Genomic DNA, 19,082 nt, shown 5'->3' on the forward strand with positions numbered 1-19,082 from the left:
ATGTCAATGGATGACCGGTCCATGACCCCCCCCCCCCGAGGTTTTCAACATATCCGGGTTTGCTCAGACTTCTGCTCTGTTCGAAATGTATCCAATAGTTGCAGCGGCAGTCACTTGGGGTCCCACTTGGTCTGGTCACACAGTTATTCAGCTACAGCTGAAATTCTCAATAAAGGAATATCCAGGTCGCTCCTTATAATGTCCTTCATGCGCAGGTTGACATGGTTGGGCCTCATGCACAATTTTCATTTCCAGGACGAGTTTATCAGTGGTGTCTATAATGTGGCTGCTGATACCTTATCTCGGTTTGATTTCCGGCGTTTCTTCTTACAGCATCCAGAAGCAGATCGGGTGGGCAAGCCGGTTCCTCCTTTTTCCACGTTGACAATGGATTAGTCGCACTCGGGGTGCAGGCTGCCAACCTGGTGAATTCTTCATTGTCAAGGAATACTCTCAGGGCGTACAGGACGGCTTGGAAGTGTTTTTGTAGATACACGACCCTCTATCCCTGCAATTGGGTTGGAGAGGTCAAATACATGTTGGCTTTCGCTGCCTATTGTCATGGCGAGTTGTCCTTTTTCATTCATTACCATCAAGTTGTACTTCTCAGGTATTCAGCACTTTATGTCACTCCAGGATCCTGATAGACCATCCTTTTTTGTGGCTCATCCAATCAAAGCCATTTTGAAAGGTATACAGAAAGGTCAGGGTCAGTCACGTTTGACTCGTCTGCCAATCACCGGCCGAATGTTCCGTGGACTTTCAGATTTGTCGTCCCTTTCACCTTTTGGCTCAGGTCCCAGCCTTGTCCTCAAGGCTGCTGTCTTCCTAAGTTACTTCGGTTTCCTCAGACCCGGGGAGGTATTCCAAGCCAGCCACAATGCACTGGTGCTCCTTAAGGTTAGTCTCATCAGATTTCCTGATCACTCTTCACTTCAACTACCCAACAACAAAAATCGGCAGACTGGTCAGGATTTCATTATCAATTATTACAAAACTAACGCTATCTGGTGTCCAGTTGATGTCCTGGACCAGCTCTCCTCCATGTTCGCAGCAGCTCCTCTAGATAGCCCATTGCTCCCTTTCCCTAAGCAACCTCTGGCTTCCAGACAGTTCATCTCACATGTTAGAATTTTCCTTGTTAATTTGGGATTAAATCCGAAACAGCTTTCGGGTCATTCCTTTAGGATCGGGGCGGCGTCCTCAGCATCCAAGCAAGAGGTCCCGTTGTATGTTTTATTAAATGCATGTGATATTGGAAATCATCCTGATTCAGTCGATATATTCCCCATGAGGAAGTTTAAACTAGCTTTTGCTACTCTGCTTGACTGATTCTTCACATTTCCCATTAAACTTCACATTGCTTTACCTAGTTCTTGTATTTTTGCCCTCTTTTAAGCATACTGTTCCATGCGTCCATGGCACACCTCAGGTCACCGTAGTTGGGTAAAACATCTTCAGTATCCAGACTCTGAATACAAGTGTATTTAAAACCCAAACAGTTTTTTTCAGTTTGATAATAGTGAAAGGCTTAAAATCTGTTACTTTTTTAAAATTTTTTTTTGTTTCTGTTAGGATTGAAAATAAGGGAAGTTTTAATTAAAATGTATATCATTAAAATCGGTTCTTGATTTTCAGGCAAGCAACTGTCTCTAGGATGAATGGTGCAGTCTGGGAGAAGGATGTATTCTGCCTGCCCCATGCAGGAGGGAGGTTTTCCTCAATCTCACCTCCTCCACTGAGCAAGCATCTTGGTTTGTGATTTGTAAAGCTACAATTTTAATATTTAAAAAAAAACAAACATATCATACCTGTGCAATGATTTTACAGAACACAGAAGTTTTTTTTTTTTCTTAATGCACACAATGCATTAAAGTGATACTAAAGTCCTGTGTTTTTTCTCATTAAAAATAACAAACATGTTATACTTACCTGCTCTGTGTAGTGGTTTTGCACAAAGCAGCCCGGATCCTCCTCCTTCCCGGGTCCCTCTTTTGCACTCATGGCTCCTCCCTCCTGTTGAGTGACCCCACAGCAAGCAGCTTGCTATGGGGGCACCCGAGCCAAGCCGCAGGTCCCTGTGTCCATTCAGACATGGAGCCATGGCCCAGCCCCTCCCCCTTTCTCTCCTCATTGGCTCACAAACTTTAACAGCAGCAGGAGCCAATGGTGCCACGCTGCTGGCTCAGCCAATGAGGGGAGTCCTGGACAGCCCAGTCTCTCGTGCAATATCGCTGGATCGAAATGGGGCTAGGTAAGTATTGGGGCTAATGCACACAGAAGATTTTTTTCATCTTAAAAAAAACTTCTGCCTTTACAACCACTTTAAGGTAAAAAAAAAAAAAACCTTCTAGATTTACAACTGCTTTTAAACTGGCTGTACATGGATTGAAATTTGGCCAGTTGAGCAGGGACCGGCTGAATTTCGATCCATGTATGGGCAAGAAGTTTGTACAAAAGTCAATCTACCAATTAACTTCTGTGCAACTGCCCTGTCAGATTTTCTCTGCTTGCTCACACCGGCTATAGCCGGAAGTGCTGATCAGTGTATACTGACAATGCGCGAAGTCTCCCCACTGTCAGAATACACTAGCTCGGTGGGGAGGACTCCCTCATCCACATCAAATGTGTGGTTGGGGGATTCTAGTTAGTTCTTTCTTTCAATTTGCTGTTTGAACGGAAAAAAAAAAAAGACTAATCTATGGGCTGCCTTAGTCCAAAAGTAGATACTGATCCTGGATGATTCCTGTACAAAGTTAGCACCGGCCTATTGGGGGAAGTGAAACTTTGACTTGTTTAAGAGATTGTGTTACTCTTTATCTTAGAATGCACACATATGAAAAAAAATATACATCTGATGCTAGATTCATCATAATGCTGATTATTGTCCTGAACATTTGTCTTACTGAAAAGCGTGTTCTATTTTTATTTTCAGGTTGCACAGAGCATTGAAGATCATCATCAAGAAGTCATCAGTTTTTGCCGTGAAAATGGATTCCATGGTCTGGTCGCCTATGACTCAGACTATGCACTGTGCAATATCCCGTATTACTTCAGTGCTCACGCACTCAAACTGAGCCGCAATGGTAAAAGCATCACAACCAGCCAGTACCTAATGCACGAGGTGGCTAAACAACTGGATCTTAATCCCAACCGCTTCCCAATTTTTGCTGCTCTTCTAGGTAATCATGATGTTTGACATTTGTTACAATCTAAGTTGTCCAATAGAATCTACTTTGCTTTCCATACCTGTCAGAAATGCTTCATGTCAGAAGCAGAACACAAATGCTCATGTATGCTGGCCCTTATGTTGAAGAAACTAGCAATTTTGTGCTTCTTTCAAAGCAGGCAAGGCTGAGGTGGGGATAGTGAGGTAAGGAAGGGATGGGAGGTTATGCCTATTGGTGATTTTGATGGTTACATGTACAGCTATGGTGACCTCGGGGAAGGTGTGGGTTTTCAGCATGAAGATTGGGTATAAGGGTGGAGGTTAGGAGAGCAGGGAAGAGGAGAGGTTTGCTGTGGAGGTGTCGGGTTAGGTGTGCTGGTGTCACGGGAAGAGGTTGTGTTAAATGTGCAGGTGTGGTGGTAGGAGGGGTGGGATTGGGTATGACATTTTGATGGTGGAAGCAGAGGGGGGTGTAAAGGTTAGGGTTTTTAAGTATGGTGGTATGAGCGGAGAAGGGGTGGGGTTAGGCGTGCATGTAAGTGGCCGCGGTTGCAGGAAGAGTTTCATGGTGAAAGGCAGTGGTGTCGCTAGGGGGTGGCTTTTGGGGCTGTAACCCCGAATCAGGGGCCCATAGCCCCCATTCTCTGCAGGGGTCCCCAAGGGGAGGCTCTCTGGGGACCCTGATGTAAGTGGGGGGCTCCCTGGGGACCCTAATATAATGGGGGCTCTCTGGGGACCCTGATGCAATGGGGAGGCTCACCGAGAACCCTGATGTAAGGGGGGCTCTATGACGATATATATACACACACACATATATTTTATACATGTGTTTGTCCGCCCAAGCGTATGACTTTCTTTACTACGCTGCTATGGGCTCTAGCCCCAGATCTTTTGTAGACCTAGCAACAAGGATGCAATAGAAAAGGGTTTCCTATAGCAAAATGTTGAAGAGGGCACAAAGCAGTCTTCACACAGCCCTGCATTCCAACGCCTTTTCCAACACACTCTTCCAACTAACAGAGACTACACCCACACCTTAGCACTGCCCCAACTTTTCCTGGAGGCAGTTACTAGACCAGGTGGCAGGTTGAGGGCACTGAGTGGTGACTTCTGTTTTTTGGTGCCAGGATGTTGGGAGGAGGCAGGGGAGGGAAGATGGTGCCCTTGGGCTTTTGGCAGTGTCTTCCTGAAGGAAGCAGAGATTGCCATCCCTGAGTGGGTCACAGTTGGGGTGGAAACCAGGGGTGAGCAACAGAGAGTTCAGTTGGCGGGTATATGAGGGGGTGGCAGTGACTTGACAGCGACTATGTGTGAGTGGCTTGATGCATTGCAGCAGATAACAGGGCAGTTGTAGTGGCTGCCCGCCTGGCTGCATCACTCATTCACAATGCTCTGTGAATGGAAAACTACAAGGTCAGGCAGTCTTTGTGGCTGTCGGCTTGTAGTTTTCAATGAACTACCATGGCGCTGTGGTAGTTCATTCTCTCTGCCTGTCAGGTTGTATCTCCTAGCCTGTATGGGATATATAGGCACACAGATACACTGACTGGATCTGCAGGAGACCTGCATGGCACCAGTAATCTGCTTTAGAGCAGGGGTAGGCAACCTCGGGCCCTCCAGCTGTTTTGAAACGTCCCATGAGACATTGCAAGACTCACCGGCATAACTCCTAGAGGCTGAGGCACGATGGGACTTGTACCCCTGCTTTAGAGGCTCCAGAAACAACAAATAATAAATGCACTTTTTTTTTAACTGCAAAAAATTGTGCATTTATTATTTTTTGTGAAAAGGTGAACTTCTCCTTTAAGGAAGATGTTATACACAAATGTGGATGAAGAAAACATATTGTTGACTGTTGAATTCAGATTCTTCCTTTTCAGTTTAACTTATGCTGGCAAAAGGAAAATCTGTTTGATATAAGCAGGGAAAAAAACAACTTTGTTTCCATTCGATTTATTCATGCATGCTTTATTTTATTGTCCTAAAGCAGTAATTTACAGTGGTGTTCAATTTAGTTCTCCAAGGCAACATAAATAGTGGTAGAATGAATATCTGCTATTAAACTGACATCCATTTATTGTACTTTGTAACCTGATTATGTAAATGCAGGTTTATGAAAGCCAACCTGTTTTAAAGCAAATTTATTTCCGCAAAGGAGTCAAGTATGAGGACTTGTATACTGCAGATGCGTTTTATTTTTTTGTTTTTTAATTGTTACTATAGCTTTATTGTGCTTGTATTGTAATCCATGTTTTGATAGAAGCTCGGAATTATAACGGAATGGATGCACAAATGCCTAGAACGCAAAGAAATCACTAACATGGGAATGAGAAACCTCCTACTGAGATTACTTGGCTTTATTACATTCTGCTATATGGATTACTTTTATGACTTTGATGAACTGACTGAAAACACCAGCCATAGAAGGCAGTGCTACTTAGTTGTAGCCGAGTTATTGTTGGTAATAATGTAACGCTTTCCATGGTTTGAAGGGAGTCTATGTGATCGCTGTGAATGACGTGTAACCAAGGAGCAGTATCTTAAAAGATTCCAGGGTGGTGAATGTTCTTTTATTTAAATAGAATAGTTTTTGAATAACGTGGAAACCCAGTTTCTGGGGTAATGACCACGATCTAAAAACGGTGGTTGAAAAATGTGGCACTTAGCATCGTGTTTTGAGTAATTGGAGAGAAAGCGAGCGAGTCTGTGAACTGATCATAACAGCTCCGCATTGAGAGGCCTGTTCTGTTGTCAAGGTTACAGAATCCTTCAGTGGGGCATCAGGTGCTAATCTCCGATGGAGGCGGCCAAGCTCGTTCTGTTGGCTTAGCCAGAAGTGCCTCTTTGTTCCCAACACCGTGTAATTTGCCTCTGATGGAGCAGCAATAACTGAAGTTTTTCTAACCAGCTATAGGGAACGGAGTACATTGTGGATGTACATTTATTCAAAGTTGTGTGACATTTAGGTAATAAATTAGTAAAACTGGAAACTAGGCAATCTGTATTTTGTAGAATTCCCTGGCTTTAGCCTGTACTATGTATGTATGTATGTATATGTATATATATATATATATATATATATATATATATATATATATATATATATATATATATATATATAATATAATTTTTTTTTTTTTTTTTTTTTTAGGCCAGTGGTGGTAAAAATAATTTGCCCTCCATACAGGGCAATAAATACACATTGGGGGTTATTTACGAAAGGCAAATCCACTTTGCACTGTAAGTGCACTTGGAAGTGCAGTCGCAGCAAATCTGAGGGGTAGATCTGAAACGAGGGGAAGCTCTGCTGATTTTAACATCCAATCATGTGCAAGCTAAAATTTTGTTTTTTATTTTCCTTGCATGTCCCCCTCAGATCTACAGCGACTGCACTTGCAAGTGCACTTGAAGTGCAACGTGGATTTGCCTTTCGTAAATAACCCCCATATTCTTAGAACTATTACTTACCACCCCATTGTTCTGCTGTAGATGAGACTAAAGCCACAAATGCACACACCAAAAGTTGACTGGTTCAGATCGGATGGTTATATTGGAAAAAAAGCATTAAGAACAGCGCATGCAGCCAGTAGGGGGACCCCCACCCCCATGCCCCCACTGTCGCAATACAATAGCACAGCAGAGGAGATCTCCACATCGCTTATGAGATGGATCCTTTTTGGGCACTAAATGTCTAAATCATGGCTCCGTTTTTTTTTTATCATCATTTGTTTACATTTCTGAGAGTTCCAGAAATTCTGAGATTCTCAGCATATAATGGCCACCCCAGTCCCACAGTTTCTCAGTTGAGCATTCTGAGCCTCTATAACAGATAGGGACTCTCATTCGGGGATGAAGGAACGTGCCAAAGCTCTGGCTCTAAAGTCTAGCCATACACAGGGCTTATTTTTCATCTGCAACCAGTTGCAGGAAAGAAATTCGCTTGATTCCCCCAGCAACACAGTGTTTCTGCGGGAATCCCTGCTGCCGGCCATGGTCTTCTTCCAGCACGGAGGAAGGGGAAGCCGTCCTTGCCGGGAGAAGACTAGAGCAGCCTCTAGCGATAATCGCAAGAGAATCCGGCAGGCTTGTTGTACCCAAGTTGATCAATCAACTTGGTACATTAAGCCTGCCCATTAACCGTGCGAATCTCTGCCAGTTCCTGCTGAACCAACAGAGATTTGAACCGTGTATGGCTGGCCTAAGTTTACTTTTTAGAAAAAAAAAAATGCACATATTTTTACAGGGAAAAAAAGTGCCTTTATTGTTTTTGTGGGAGCCTGGAAAGCATTACACCTGTGATCAGAGGATGAGGGGTGCAATATCTGGCTTCTGCATCCAAACCCTGCAGCTTTCAGCCTGTACCTGTTTATGGGCTGTCAGTTTGAAATCTGCAGATCTTGTGAATGTACTGTATCATTAGTGCCCTTGCATTGCATTCAGAACTACAAGCCGTCAGCTGATGGTAGTTGACTGATTCACAGGAAACTGTGAATGAATGCCGCAGCCGCGTGGGTGGAGCCCCGCACATCCGCGCTGCTTTGAGGTATGTCAGCGGGGGTGGGAAGAAGATCCCCTGCCCAATGTCACAACAAGGGGGGATCAGGTTAACTGGCTGCTGAAGCTGGAATATGTTGCTTCTACCAAAAATATGGGTGTAACATATAACCTGTTTCAAAATCTGAACGTATCTTTTAAAACAGAAAGTTCACAAAGATTGACTGCATATTGTACATCACATGTCTGGGATCTTCTGGGGTGGTCAAAAAAAACCCATTATCTGAGCTGCACCCTGGCTAATCATTTTAGCTTGCTTTCTTTTATACCTGCTACAGGTTCACTTTAAGTGGATTATCCATTTAACTGTTAATGTCAGCTTAAACTACTTGTAAAGTGACAGGTACGATTTAAGTGCCTGCGTAATATATCTGTGACAAAGGTTTATCCTTCCATGTGGATGTTGCGTTACCAGTCAACACACAGCTGTCAGTCCACCAGGGCAGGCTGGTTACACTCTATTGCTTGAGTGGCCAAAGTGCCCCTATTACTGGACATGTTCTGAAATCTACCTGTGGGACTACCACAAGTAGCAGGGAGGCATTTAATAGCAATAGTGTAGTTCATTGTAGTGACACGTGATGATTATTTGTGGCAGAGGTAATGTCTAGGTGCTAAGGTGTAGAAACCTGTACATTCCCTACTTGGTTAATAAGCTTAGTACACTCGATCAGAAAATCGGATGAAAAATACGACTTTCGAAATGATCGTCATCGTACGATAATCTGATGGTTAGTACACAGTAGAGCTGCACGATTCTGGCTAAAATGAGAATCACAATTTGTTTGCTTAGAAGATAGATCACGATTCTTGCGGCATTTTCTATTTTTTTTATTCATTGAAGTGTATTTTTTCCCAAAAAATTGCGTTGAAAGACGGCTGGGCAAATACAGTGTGACATAAAATGGCAATTGCCATTTTATTCCCTAGGGTCTCTGCTAAAATATGTATAATGTTTGGGGGTTCCAAGTAATTTTCTAGCAAAAAATATTGATTTTAACTTAAAGAAGTGTCAGAAAAAGATTTAGATTTTAAGTGGTTAAACTTCCTGCATTTACACTTTGTTGAGGACTTGGCAGCCTGGCCTGATTTTTTCTTTACAAACAGAAGCGTGTCCCTTTGATCTAAGGAAGAGTTAGTTACAATGTTTCATATTAAAAACTTGGCAGACTGCCCCAATGTTTTCTTTTGACAGCTGAGTGAGCAGATAAGTCTCTCCACTTGTTATATGAAAGAATCGGCAAACTCTGCAACAGAGATTGTCAGGGGCCTTGAATCGAGATCACGATTTTTTTAACGATTAATTGTGCAGCTATAGTACACAGCTTTCAAGAGTTGATCATGGCCGTTCATCCGATATTATTAGAAGGGACAAACAAAAAATTTTTCTCGTACCATCTGGTATCGTACAAAAAAACATTTTCGTGTTTGTCCCTTCAGATAATTTCAGACAAATGGTCGTGATTTTAGGTGGATGCAGCATCTGTCCCCAATGGCTCTAAGGCTGGCCATACACTATACAATTTTCTTGTACAACTTTCCTTTATAATATGAGGTCAAACCTAAACACTTTCAATTTGTATGCAATCAGGCAGGCCCTTTTACTACCTAGCCTAAGGTAAATCTAAAGAAAATTAAATAAGAAAATTGCATAATGTATGGCCAGCTTAAGACTGAGAACTGAGCAATCGAACACGGCTGATCGCTCGGTTCTCAGTGCCCTGTGAGCAGAGAGCTGATGACTGTCAGCTGAAAATGAGTCGCAGGAGTGCAGAACGAACTGCACTCCTGTGATCCACAGAAGTCCACTCTAACTAGCTTTGGCTGTACTTTTAATCAGTACAGTTTTCTTCCGAAAAAAATCAGAAGAACAAGACGGAGCATGCTCAGAAACTAAAGAATTAATTACTTAAATACAATACACTACATCACTTCCGAAGTTGTATTCTGTAGCATGAGAATTTTTGTAAGTTGAGTAACCTCTTCATTTTTCAATATGAGACCAGCATGTAAAAAAAATAAATAAATAAAATGATCATTTATCCGATATTCTCATCGTGTGTTCAAGGCCATATTGAATGAGTGCAATCAAACATGCATATTGCTTTGTTCTGGCTGTGACACAAAGGTTAAGGCCTTGTTCACACCATGGTGCAGAGACGTCAGTTTTTCTACACACATTCTGCAAGTGCACAAAAATGATTGTTCTCTATGTGCCCTGTTCACACCACTACACTGGCATCACATGCAGATTTTTTTTCTGTGCAGGAATCTGCAACATGTATGCAGTTTTCTGCACGGGGAAAAAAGCTGACATGAAATCATCATTGGGGTGAACAGGGCACATAACTGACGTGCATGAAAACTGATTTCTCTGCAAGTGAAATCTGCGTGCTTTTCCCATCTGTTCCCATCGGTTTTCATGCATTAATGGTGTGAACGAGCCCTAAAGTAAATGCAAAAGTTATTATACAGTAAAAAAGTAAATGCAAAAATGGCATTTGCCATTTGAGTGCCTTTACCCTTCTATAGTGAGTAGTTTGTAAATTGTACACAGTTTTTAAGTCTTCTCTAAAATGCATGTATGTCATTTAGGTAACCACATCCTACCTGATGAAGATTTAGCTGCTTTCCATTGGAGTTTACTTGGACCAGATCATCCATTAGCATCATTAAAAGTATGTAAATAACCTGTGATTTAATCTTTGCTTCCTTTGATATAACTGTATAGGGCAGGGATATGCAATTAGCGGTCCTCCAGCTGTTGTAGAGCTACAAGTCCCATGATTCATAGCAAGATTCTGACAGCCACAAGCATGACACCCAAAGGCAGAGGCATGATGTGGCTTGTAGTTTTGGAACAGCTGGAGGTCCGCCATTTGCATATCCCTGCTATAGGGTTATCGCCAACATTAAGGGCCAGTTCACACCACAAAAATTGATTGCATTTCTGCATGCATGTTGATGCATTTAGATGCGTTCCAGTGCGTTTTTGATGCATTCCCATCCTCCTTCTTTTTTTTTTTTTTTTTTTCGTTTTGCCGCATTCCAGTACAGTTCTATGCTGAAAAAAAATGCAGCTTGTTCTGTTTTTTTTTTTTCCTACACTGGAACTGACCACACTGGTGTGAACGAGGCCATTGGAACCCATATTATCTTCTGTCCTTGCATTTTTGATGCAGAAAAAACATACTGGACTGCATTTGCTGTGAACCAGCCCTCAAGGTACCTCCTTCCCACACGCTAAAGACATACTGGTATTTTAATTGTTCCTTGTCTAAATTGGCCCTGGTATGTGTGTGTACAGATATCATGCCAGTCCCAAGTCCTGGCAATTTGGGAGGGTTGAGGAAAGCCCAGGCAAAATTTGGCAAGAAATAAAAACGATTTTAAGCGCACCAGGGAGCCAACCCATAGAGCCACAGAGGGTCAGATACAATTGTGCGGATATATACATACAAGATATTACCTTCCATGACACCGAGCCAAGCTCAGGATTTCTGTGCAGAACGGCTCTGTCAGGTTGGAAGACATTAGGGTTATTCTGGCCATACACTGCTTGAATCTCGGCCGGTTCAGCAGGAACTGGCTGAGATTTGAAGCATTAATGGGCGGGCTGAATGTACCAAGTTGATCGATCAACTTGGGTACAGCCAGCCTGCCGAATTCGCTTGCAATTATCGCAAGTGCCGGCTATAGCCGCTAGTGATAATTACTGTCTAATCCCGACGTGGACAGCTGCCCATTGCTTAGTAGTAGGGATTCTCTCCGTGTTGATGGGGGAATCGTATGAAATTCTTTTTGCAGGAAAGAAATTTGCACAGTCTATGGCCGGCCTAAAGCTACGTACACACGATCGGACATTCCGACAACAAAATCCATGTTTTTTTTTCCGACAGATGTTGGCTGAAACTTGTCTTGCATACACACAGTCACACAAATGTTGTCGGAAATTCCAACGTCAAGAACGCAGTGAGGTACAGCATGTACGACAAGCCAAGAAAAATTAAGTTCAATAGCCAGTGTGGCTCTTCTGCTTGATTCCGAGCATGCGTGGAATTTTGTGCGTCGGAATTATGTACACAATCGGAATTTCCGACAACATATTTTGTTGTTGTAAAATTTGAGACCCAGCTCTCAAATTTTTGTTGTGGGAAATTCCGACAGCAAGTGTCCGATGGAGCCTACACACGGGTGGAATTTCCGACAACAGGCTTACATCAAACATTTGTTGTCGGAAATTCCGACCGTGTGTACGCAGCATAAGAATGTTTTAACTAATAAACCAAATTGCATCTGTCTTTTTAATAAACAGCAGTTTTATAACAGCAGTTTCAAAAAATGCAATGCATGTCAAAGCACATGCCAAATGCTTTAGGGCACACCACTGAATGACTGCTTACCAGGGTGGATAAAAATCAATAATTTTTTTATTAAATCTAAAAATCTGATTTATTTATTTATTTATTTATTTATTTTTTTATTTATTTTTTTGCTTTTAAATTTGTATTTTTTTTATTTTTATCAAATGTATTTTATTAAAATGCTTTTGGAGTAAAAATCTATTTAAAGATAGATTTCTATTTAAGATACATTAATAATTTAGTTTATTCAGCATGACATGGAGCTTAGTTATGTAGCATGAGGCTGTATATTCTGCAATATTTACATTTTTGGTAAACTCATTCATAAAACAAAATTCAGGAATATTCCTTTATCCCATTGTTTTCGCAAATCTATGTACACTACAAACTGAATCGCTTCTGATATCCCTGTTTTACTAACCTGAGAGCTTATTATTCTGAATAGGAAACCTTAATTTTGTTTGCAAATATTAAAGATTCTAACTACCAGCAAGAATAAGTCCTTACATTTAAAGAGCACCTGTCATTTCAGATCCATCATGGCAGTGCCTGTTAGCGGGCATCCACTCACCTGCTGCCACCACGTCCCTCAGCTTGTTGTGTCACTGCTGCCTCACCAGCTTTTTAAGTGAATGGGACTGTCGGTGAGTCAACAGCGGGTCAGAGGAGGAGCCGCTGTGGACAGAGATGACAGTTGCTCTTTTAAAAATGATGGTTTAAATCGAGTTGATTTAAATCAAATCCAACCTGATGCTTACTACTTACAGTAAGTTGCTGCATTTCAAAGCTGAGCAAAAGAGACTAAAGCTGGCCATACATTTATACAATTTTTTTGTTAAATTTCCTTTAGATTTACCAACTATATAGTGCAAGGGCCTCTCTGATTGCATACAGATAGAAAGTGTTTAGGTATGACCTCATATTATGTTTTTGGGAAAAATCTAAAGGAAAATTGTACAAGAATATTGTATAATATATGCTAATTAAGGAAAAAAATTGCTCTTCTGTATCCGTGCAAAATCATTTCTCTCTTCAAAGAGGCACATCATGTTAGGTTGATTTCCAATATATGTGTCAGATATTATAGGTTTACCAGTTAGCTCTTTGATGTGTGTTTTCAAAGCAATGTAGAGCGTCTAACTCTATATAGACAGTTGGTATCAAAATTGCAATGGCAGCAGTAAGCAAAAAAACGTTTCCATTATCATCATTTATTGTGCCTAGACTCCCAATGACACTGCAACTTGTCTGTTACTACAGTTAAAGCTATTCAGCCGTGTCATTTATTGCTATTTGATATTAAGGTTCATTATTTATTGACTGACACCTTTTTCACCTTTTTAGGTTCGTGCTCACCAGCTCGTTTTACCTCCATGTGATGTTGTGATCAAAGCGGTCGCAGACTATGTGCGCAACATTAAAAATACAGATGATTTGGATGCCATTTCTTCAGATGTTTTTCAGCATTCACAGGTAATTGAAATGGGACGATGGACAGTAAGTCACTCCAGCCTTTATTTGTCCAGTCTTTCACAAATGTATGATTGATAGATGTACATGAACACCATGTATTACATGCGTACATTTTTTTTTTTCTTTGTTTTTTTTTTTTTTTTTTTTTAGAAAAATAGGCAGTTTCTTTGAAATAAAGCACTGTCTGTGGTAGGAGAGATGGATGTGGTGTGTACCTGTGTGTCTGCTGTTCAGATTTATTCATAGTATACCAGATACTTTACAGAGCATGCAAGCGCCGCTTGCATAGAGTTCCACCCACTGGCACATGTAAATGTGAAATACTTGTTACAGCACAATTGTGCATTCACTTGAAACAAAATGCATGTATCGGGGAAATGCCTTTTTTTTTTTTTTTTTTTTTTTAATTTTTCCCAGCGCCAGTATATAATCTGCTTGCAGGGGCTGCAGAGAAGACTGCTGCTATTGGTGAGTTTCTCTGCAGTGGTCAGACATCCTGGGGTTCTATAATTTATTTGATTTTTATAATGAGACTAAAATTCTACTTCTGTTGCATAATTCAGCAAAATAAACAAAAACAAAAAAATATATGAATAGTAAGAATTACAAAAAAATCTGAAAAATAGCAAATGAGATGTTTACAGTCCAGTATAGTCAACATAAAGCCTTTTTTTCGCCTTTTCTTTCTCTCTATCCACCTGCCCAATCGCCTCACCTAAGACTACAGCGGGAAAATGGCTCTCCTGCACTGGATCACGTATTCAATATGTGATCCAGCACTTCTGGGTAGGGCGCTGGCTGGGCTGTGATTAGTTGCAGCACAAGCCGATCAGCGGGTCCCGGACAATGATTGACTGCCGGTGTTCTGTCGAGAAGTGCCCGGCTATCGAATAGTGCCCGGGTGGAACTTCACATGCGTCGCACAACAGCTGAGCTTATGCTCAGCTGTTGTCCCGCGTGGCCAAGGCACGTTCATGTAGGTGAGGGACGGATATTTACATGAAGGGAGCGGATATTTCAATGATGGGCAGTGCTGGGGGCGGAATTTGTATCGGTGGCCAAAGAAATCTGCAAAAGAAATCTTTATCTGCTATTAATTTTGAACGCTTGTGGGGTGTGTTTAGTCAATTGAAGGGCAGCTTTTTCTATATTACACAAAGATTTCCTTCAGCAGATTTGTTTGCCCATCGATAATAATTCCACCCCCAGCACTGCCCTTCATTGAAATATCCGCCCCCTTCATGTAAATATCCAGCCCTCACCTACATGAACTTGCCTTGGCAACGCGAGACAACAGCTGATCTTAAACGCAGCTGTGTTCTGAGGCTGCGTTCTGCGCATGTGCTGCGCACGCGCAGTTCCGGCCAGGCATTTTTCGATAGGGGGCACTTTTCGACAGCACCCGCTGATCGGTGAAGAGGATGACAGGGCAGAGTTTTGTGAATGTAAACAATACAGAACTCTGTCCTGTCAGCAGGGATGTGCTGGTTTTTGTCTCCCTGCAAAGTAGGGGAGAAAAGCCGGCACATACCTAAGTAAAAGCATCTCACAGTACCAAGCACTGTTAGGCACACTTTTAACCCTTTAATCGCCCCCAGATGTTAACTCATTCCCAGTCAGTGTTACTAGTTTAGTGACAGTACATATTTTTAGCACTGATCACTGTATTGGTGCCACTGGTTTCCACAAAGTGTCAGTGTCAGGCTGCCCACCATACTATTGCAGTCCCGCTATAAGTTGCTGATCACCGCCATTACTAGTATAAAACAAAAAAATTTATAGAAATTTTAGTGTATATGTGGATGTCCGCTGCAACCTGCTGATAATCGAGAGAGGCTGGATGGAGCTCTGCATCTGTAAACAATGCAGAGCTCCATCCTGGCAGCGGGGATGTGATGGATTTTCTTTCCCTGCAAAGCTGTTCGCCGTCATTACTAGAATGAAAAAAAAATCTAAAAAATTCCAGTATATATACCATAGTTTGTAGACGTTAGAACTTTTGCACAAACAAATCAATATATGCTTATTGGGATTTTTTTTTACCAAAAATGTGTAGCAGAATACACATTGGCCTAAATTTATGAAGAAATTAGATTTTTTTTTTTATTTTATTGGATATGTTTTATAGCAGAAAGTAAAAAATTTTTGTTTTTTTTGTTTTTTTTTTTCAAAATGTCTTTTTCCTTTTAATAGTGCACAATAAAAAAAAACCCAGAGGTGATCAAATACCACCAAAGGAAAGCTCAGTTTGTGTGTAAAAAAATATATAAATTTCATTTTTGCACAGTGTTACATGACCGCATAATTGTCACTTAAAGTAATGTAGGGCCAACAAGTAAAAATGGCCTGGTCATGAAGGGAGGCAAATCTTCAGGATGTGGACATCTTATAAGACATCTAGGTCTGGTTAGTGTGTGTAGTTAATTTGGTTAGTTGATGTTGTAGGAGAGGAAGCATGACTATGGGAAATGATGGGGAGGATGTGAATGTTAAATGTTGGCATTTCACTCTTTCACACTTGTACAACCTGAAAGTCGCACGGCTTTTCTGCGACTTTGACATGAAGTGAAGCAATGCCTGTGTATTCTTGAGGTCCTCAAAAGTCGCATAAAAGTCAGACAAAAGTAGCGCTGTGACTTGAAGTCGCACAGATAGGAACGTTACTAATTGGGGTATGACTTGTCATGCGACTTTGCAGTCCCAAGTGGCACAAGTTTGAAAGGGGCCTTTAGGCGGAAAAACATGAAAGTTATTGGAATATACGTGGAAATAGAATGAAAAGGAAGAGCTCTAAGTGCTGTAGCATAGTAATCATCTAAACCTGTTCACCTTATAAAAAATATAAATGATTTGTTCTTCAGTCCAGAACAGATGACAAAGTTTCCCGCTTCAAGAGAGCTGTCGCTTACTACAGAGCCACCAACAAGCCCCTGCCATACCCACCAGCTCCATACCTTGGTTAGTCCAATGTCTAAATGTACTTGCTTCAAAATGCATTCATAAATGTTATTCATTAATTAAGATCTGGTCCCTGTGGCTCACATTTCTTACCTTGATTGTTTCATTATTGAGTCCTTTGTAACTGTCAGATCTTTGTGACAGTTCAGAGATCATGTGAGGAATGAGTTATTGTTGGTTCAGTGCTTTATGCTGAAAAACCTGCAACCTTTGTCACGGAGACTGCAATTGCAAGCATTTCATAGAACAGCACTGAACAGTCAGCTAACACTAAGAGCAGGATCTGTGCTGATAACTACCTTGGCTCCTATTCAGAACAGTGGAAGAACACCATTCCTTATTGAGGGATTTGCTGTTACAGCCATAGCTGACTTATTTAGAATGCTAGGTGCCTGCTTCATGTGGCTTCCCTAGTTTGAGTCAGTGACCCAGAACAGACATGTGGACAAGCAAGTCTGATCTCTGTATTTGTGTACTTGTTTCAGGTATTGACTATTGAAGCATTGCAGTCAGTATTTATAGACGTGGAGGTCAGCAATTGCGCCTTCCATGTCTGATCATTGTTGCTCACTTTAATTCATTCTGCTATTTTCTTAAATTAAAGCTGTATATCATCCTTCTACATCTAAGCATAATGAAATAATGGGTAAAAGTTACTTGCGAGAATACTAGATTTGTTTCCCGAGAGCTTAACTCCAGGTAAACGTCTAATTACAGAAGTGAAAAATGCTGTTTTATTGTCCAAAAAAGGGAGGAAAGCACAAGCAAGGCCCCGGAGCTCTCTGCAGAATGCACTGCAGTAAAACAATGCAGCTGAAGCTTGTGATTGGACAGTGAAGGATCCCCTCCAGTAATCCTGTTTAGATGTTGTCTGAAGGCACTGCACAATGTAGTAGAGCCCTCATTTAACTCAAAGTGCTGCTAGTCCCTCTCCCAACCAGTGCTGGCATTTAAAGGGATTAAGAGTCCTTCACACTAGTGCAATTTCTGATGCAACTTGAGTCGCACAGAATTGTATGAAAGTGAAAAAAACACGATTTTCAATGGTGCCCGTTCACATCCAAGCCACTCAGCACAGAGAGATATCGAAAAAGGTTCATGTACTGCTTTGGTGCGTTTTCCAGTGTGATTCTGGCCCTATAAAATCTGCAGACCTTATCAAAGTTGCATTTAAGATGCACTGTAAATCAGATCAAAGTCAGACCCAGCATTGTAAACCTAGTTTAAAAGAAGCTGATACAAAGTTAACTTATGCTAGGTAGAAACGGGGAGTTTTTATTTCCGTTCAACCCATCGGGCTGAAAAATTGTGTTCCGACAGGTGTATGCCCAACCCCATCCCCCCCCCCGCCAGAACACGCTGATCAATGCTCACAGCACATTGGCTGCAAGTGCTGATTGGATGCTAATTTTCCAGCATGCCCGTTGAATAGAAGCTGTCGTTAGATTGGCCTGTACAGGCTAGTGTACACACAGGCCGAAAGTTAGCCGGTTTCCGATGATATTTGGCCCTTGTGTACCAGCCTTAAGGGTAATTCAATTTATATGTAAGACAGTTTCAAATACAAAAACTCATTTGTTCTGTCCTGGTGACCACCATTAGTGGGCCAGAAAGTGATTAGGTACCCAAAAAAGAGGAGGTTAGGGAGAAATTCTCCCTTTTTGGAGAGGTTTCCTCCTACCTCTTGAGACTCTGGGACACAAAGTGAAGGGAAATCTCATGTGGCAGAAAAAGTAAGCTCGTGTAAACGATGTTTTACCATTTAAAAACACATTTTTCTTGGCTTATACATACACTTTAATGTAATTATGTCATTGGCTTTCAATGCAGCTATTAGATTTTATTGACTGGCTCTTAAATTCTAAAATGAAGAGTCCTTAGCTGCTAATATAGACAGGAACACTGAACTCAAGGAAAGCAGCTAAATACTCAGCTAAACTACAAATTTTGGAACTCTTTTATTACCTGTCAAAGTATTTGTAAATCTTGTAGGCAGTCTTGTGATCTAGGCACTCCTGCTTGAAAGCCCAGCTTGAGTAATAAAACATCCCCAGCCTACAGATTAGACAATAGGGCAGGAATATCATCATGAGTTATCACGTTGCACTTTCCTTCGGTCAGCATATATGCTCTTTACTCAAAAAGTGTACAGGTATTAAAGTCAGTTTGTGCTATCAAGAAACCAGTGGGACCTTTCTAGGAGCAAATTAAGGTAATTGATCAGTTTAAGGCACACTTAACATAAAAGCTGTGTTGAGTTTTGCTGTGATGGATTGATAAAGGGTTGTACATATCTGGAGAAAATGCTGCTTCAGGCTCCTTTCTGTGCTGACTATACATCTAAAGGCCAAGGTAGTAGGTTACGTGATCTCTGCTGATTTTAATGGGGGGGGTCATTCTGAATGTGGACCTTCCCCTTCAGCAGAGATAGCATGACAAGGTGCCTGGACCTGCACACTGAAAAGGTAAGTATTTCAGCCTTTCTATTACTTTTTATCCTTTCTATTACTTTTTATCCTCTCCAGCAGTACTTTTTACATAGATTTATACTTTTTTTTTTTTTT

General features: G+C 41.4%; 1 protein-coding gene across 1 annotated transcript in view; it reads left to right on the forward strand.

Moving 5' to 3' along the window:
• FAM120A (family with sequence similarity 120 member A) overlaps nucleotides 1-19,082 on the forward strand; it is a 125,257-nt gene that overhangs the window by 41,223 nt on the left and 64,952 nt on the right. The window contains exons 2-5 of the mRNA XM_073592325.1: nucleotides 2,936-3,182; nucleotides 10,319-10,401; nucleotides 13,432-13,560; nucleotides 16,422-16,518. Of these exons, the coding sequence (XP_073448426.1) occupies nucleotides 2,936-3,182; nucleotides 10,319-10,401; nucleotides 13,432-13,560; nucleotides 16,422-16,518 (556 nt within the window). The remainder of the gene's footprint in view (nucleotides 1-2,935; nucleotides 3,183-10,318; nucleotides 10,402-13,431; nucleotides 13,561-16,421; nucleotides 16,519-19,082) is intronic.

This window comes from Aquarana catesbeiana, linkage group LG07, assembly GCF_042186555.1.
Source record: "Aquarana catesbeiana isolate 2022-GZ linkage group LG07, ASM4218655v1, whole genome shotgun sequence".
NCBI lineage: Eukaryota > Metazoa > Chordata > Amphibia > Anura > Ranidae > Aquarana > Aquarana catesbeiana.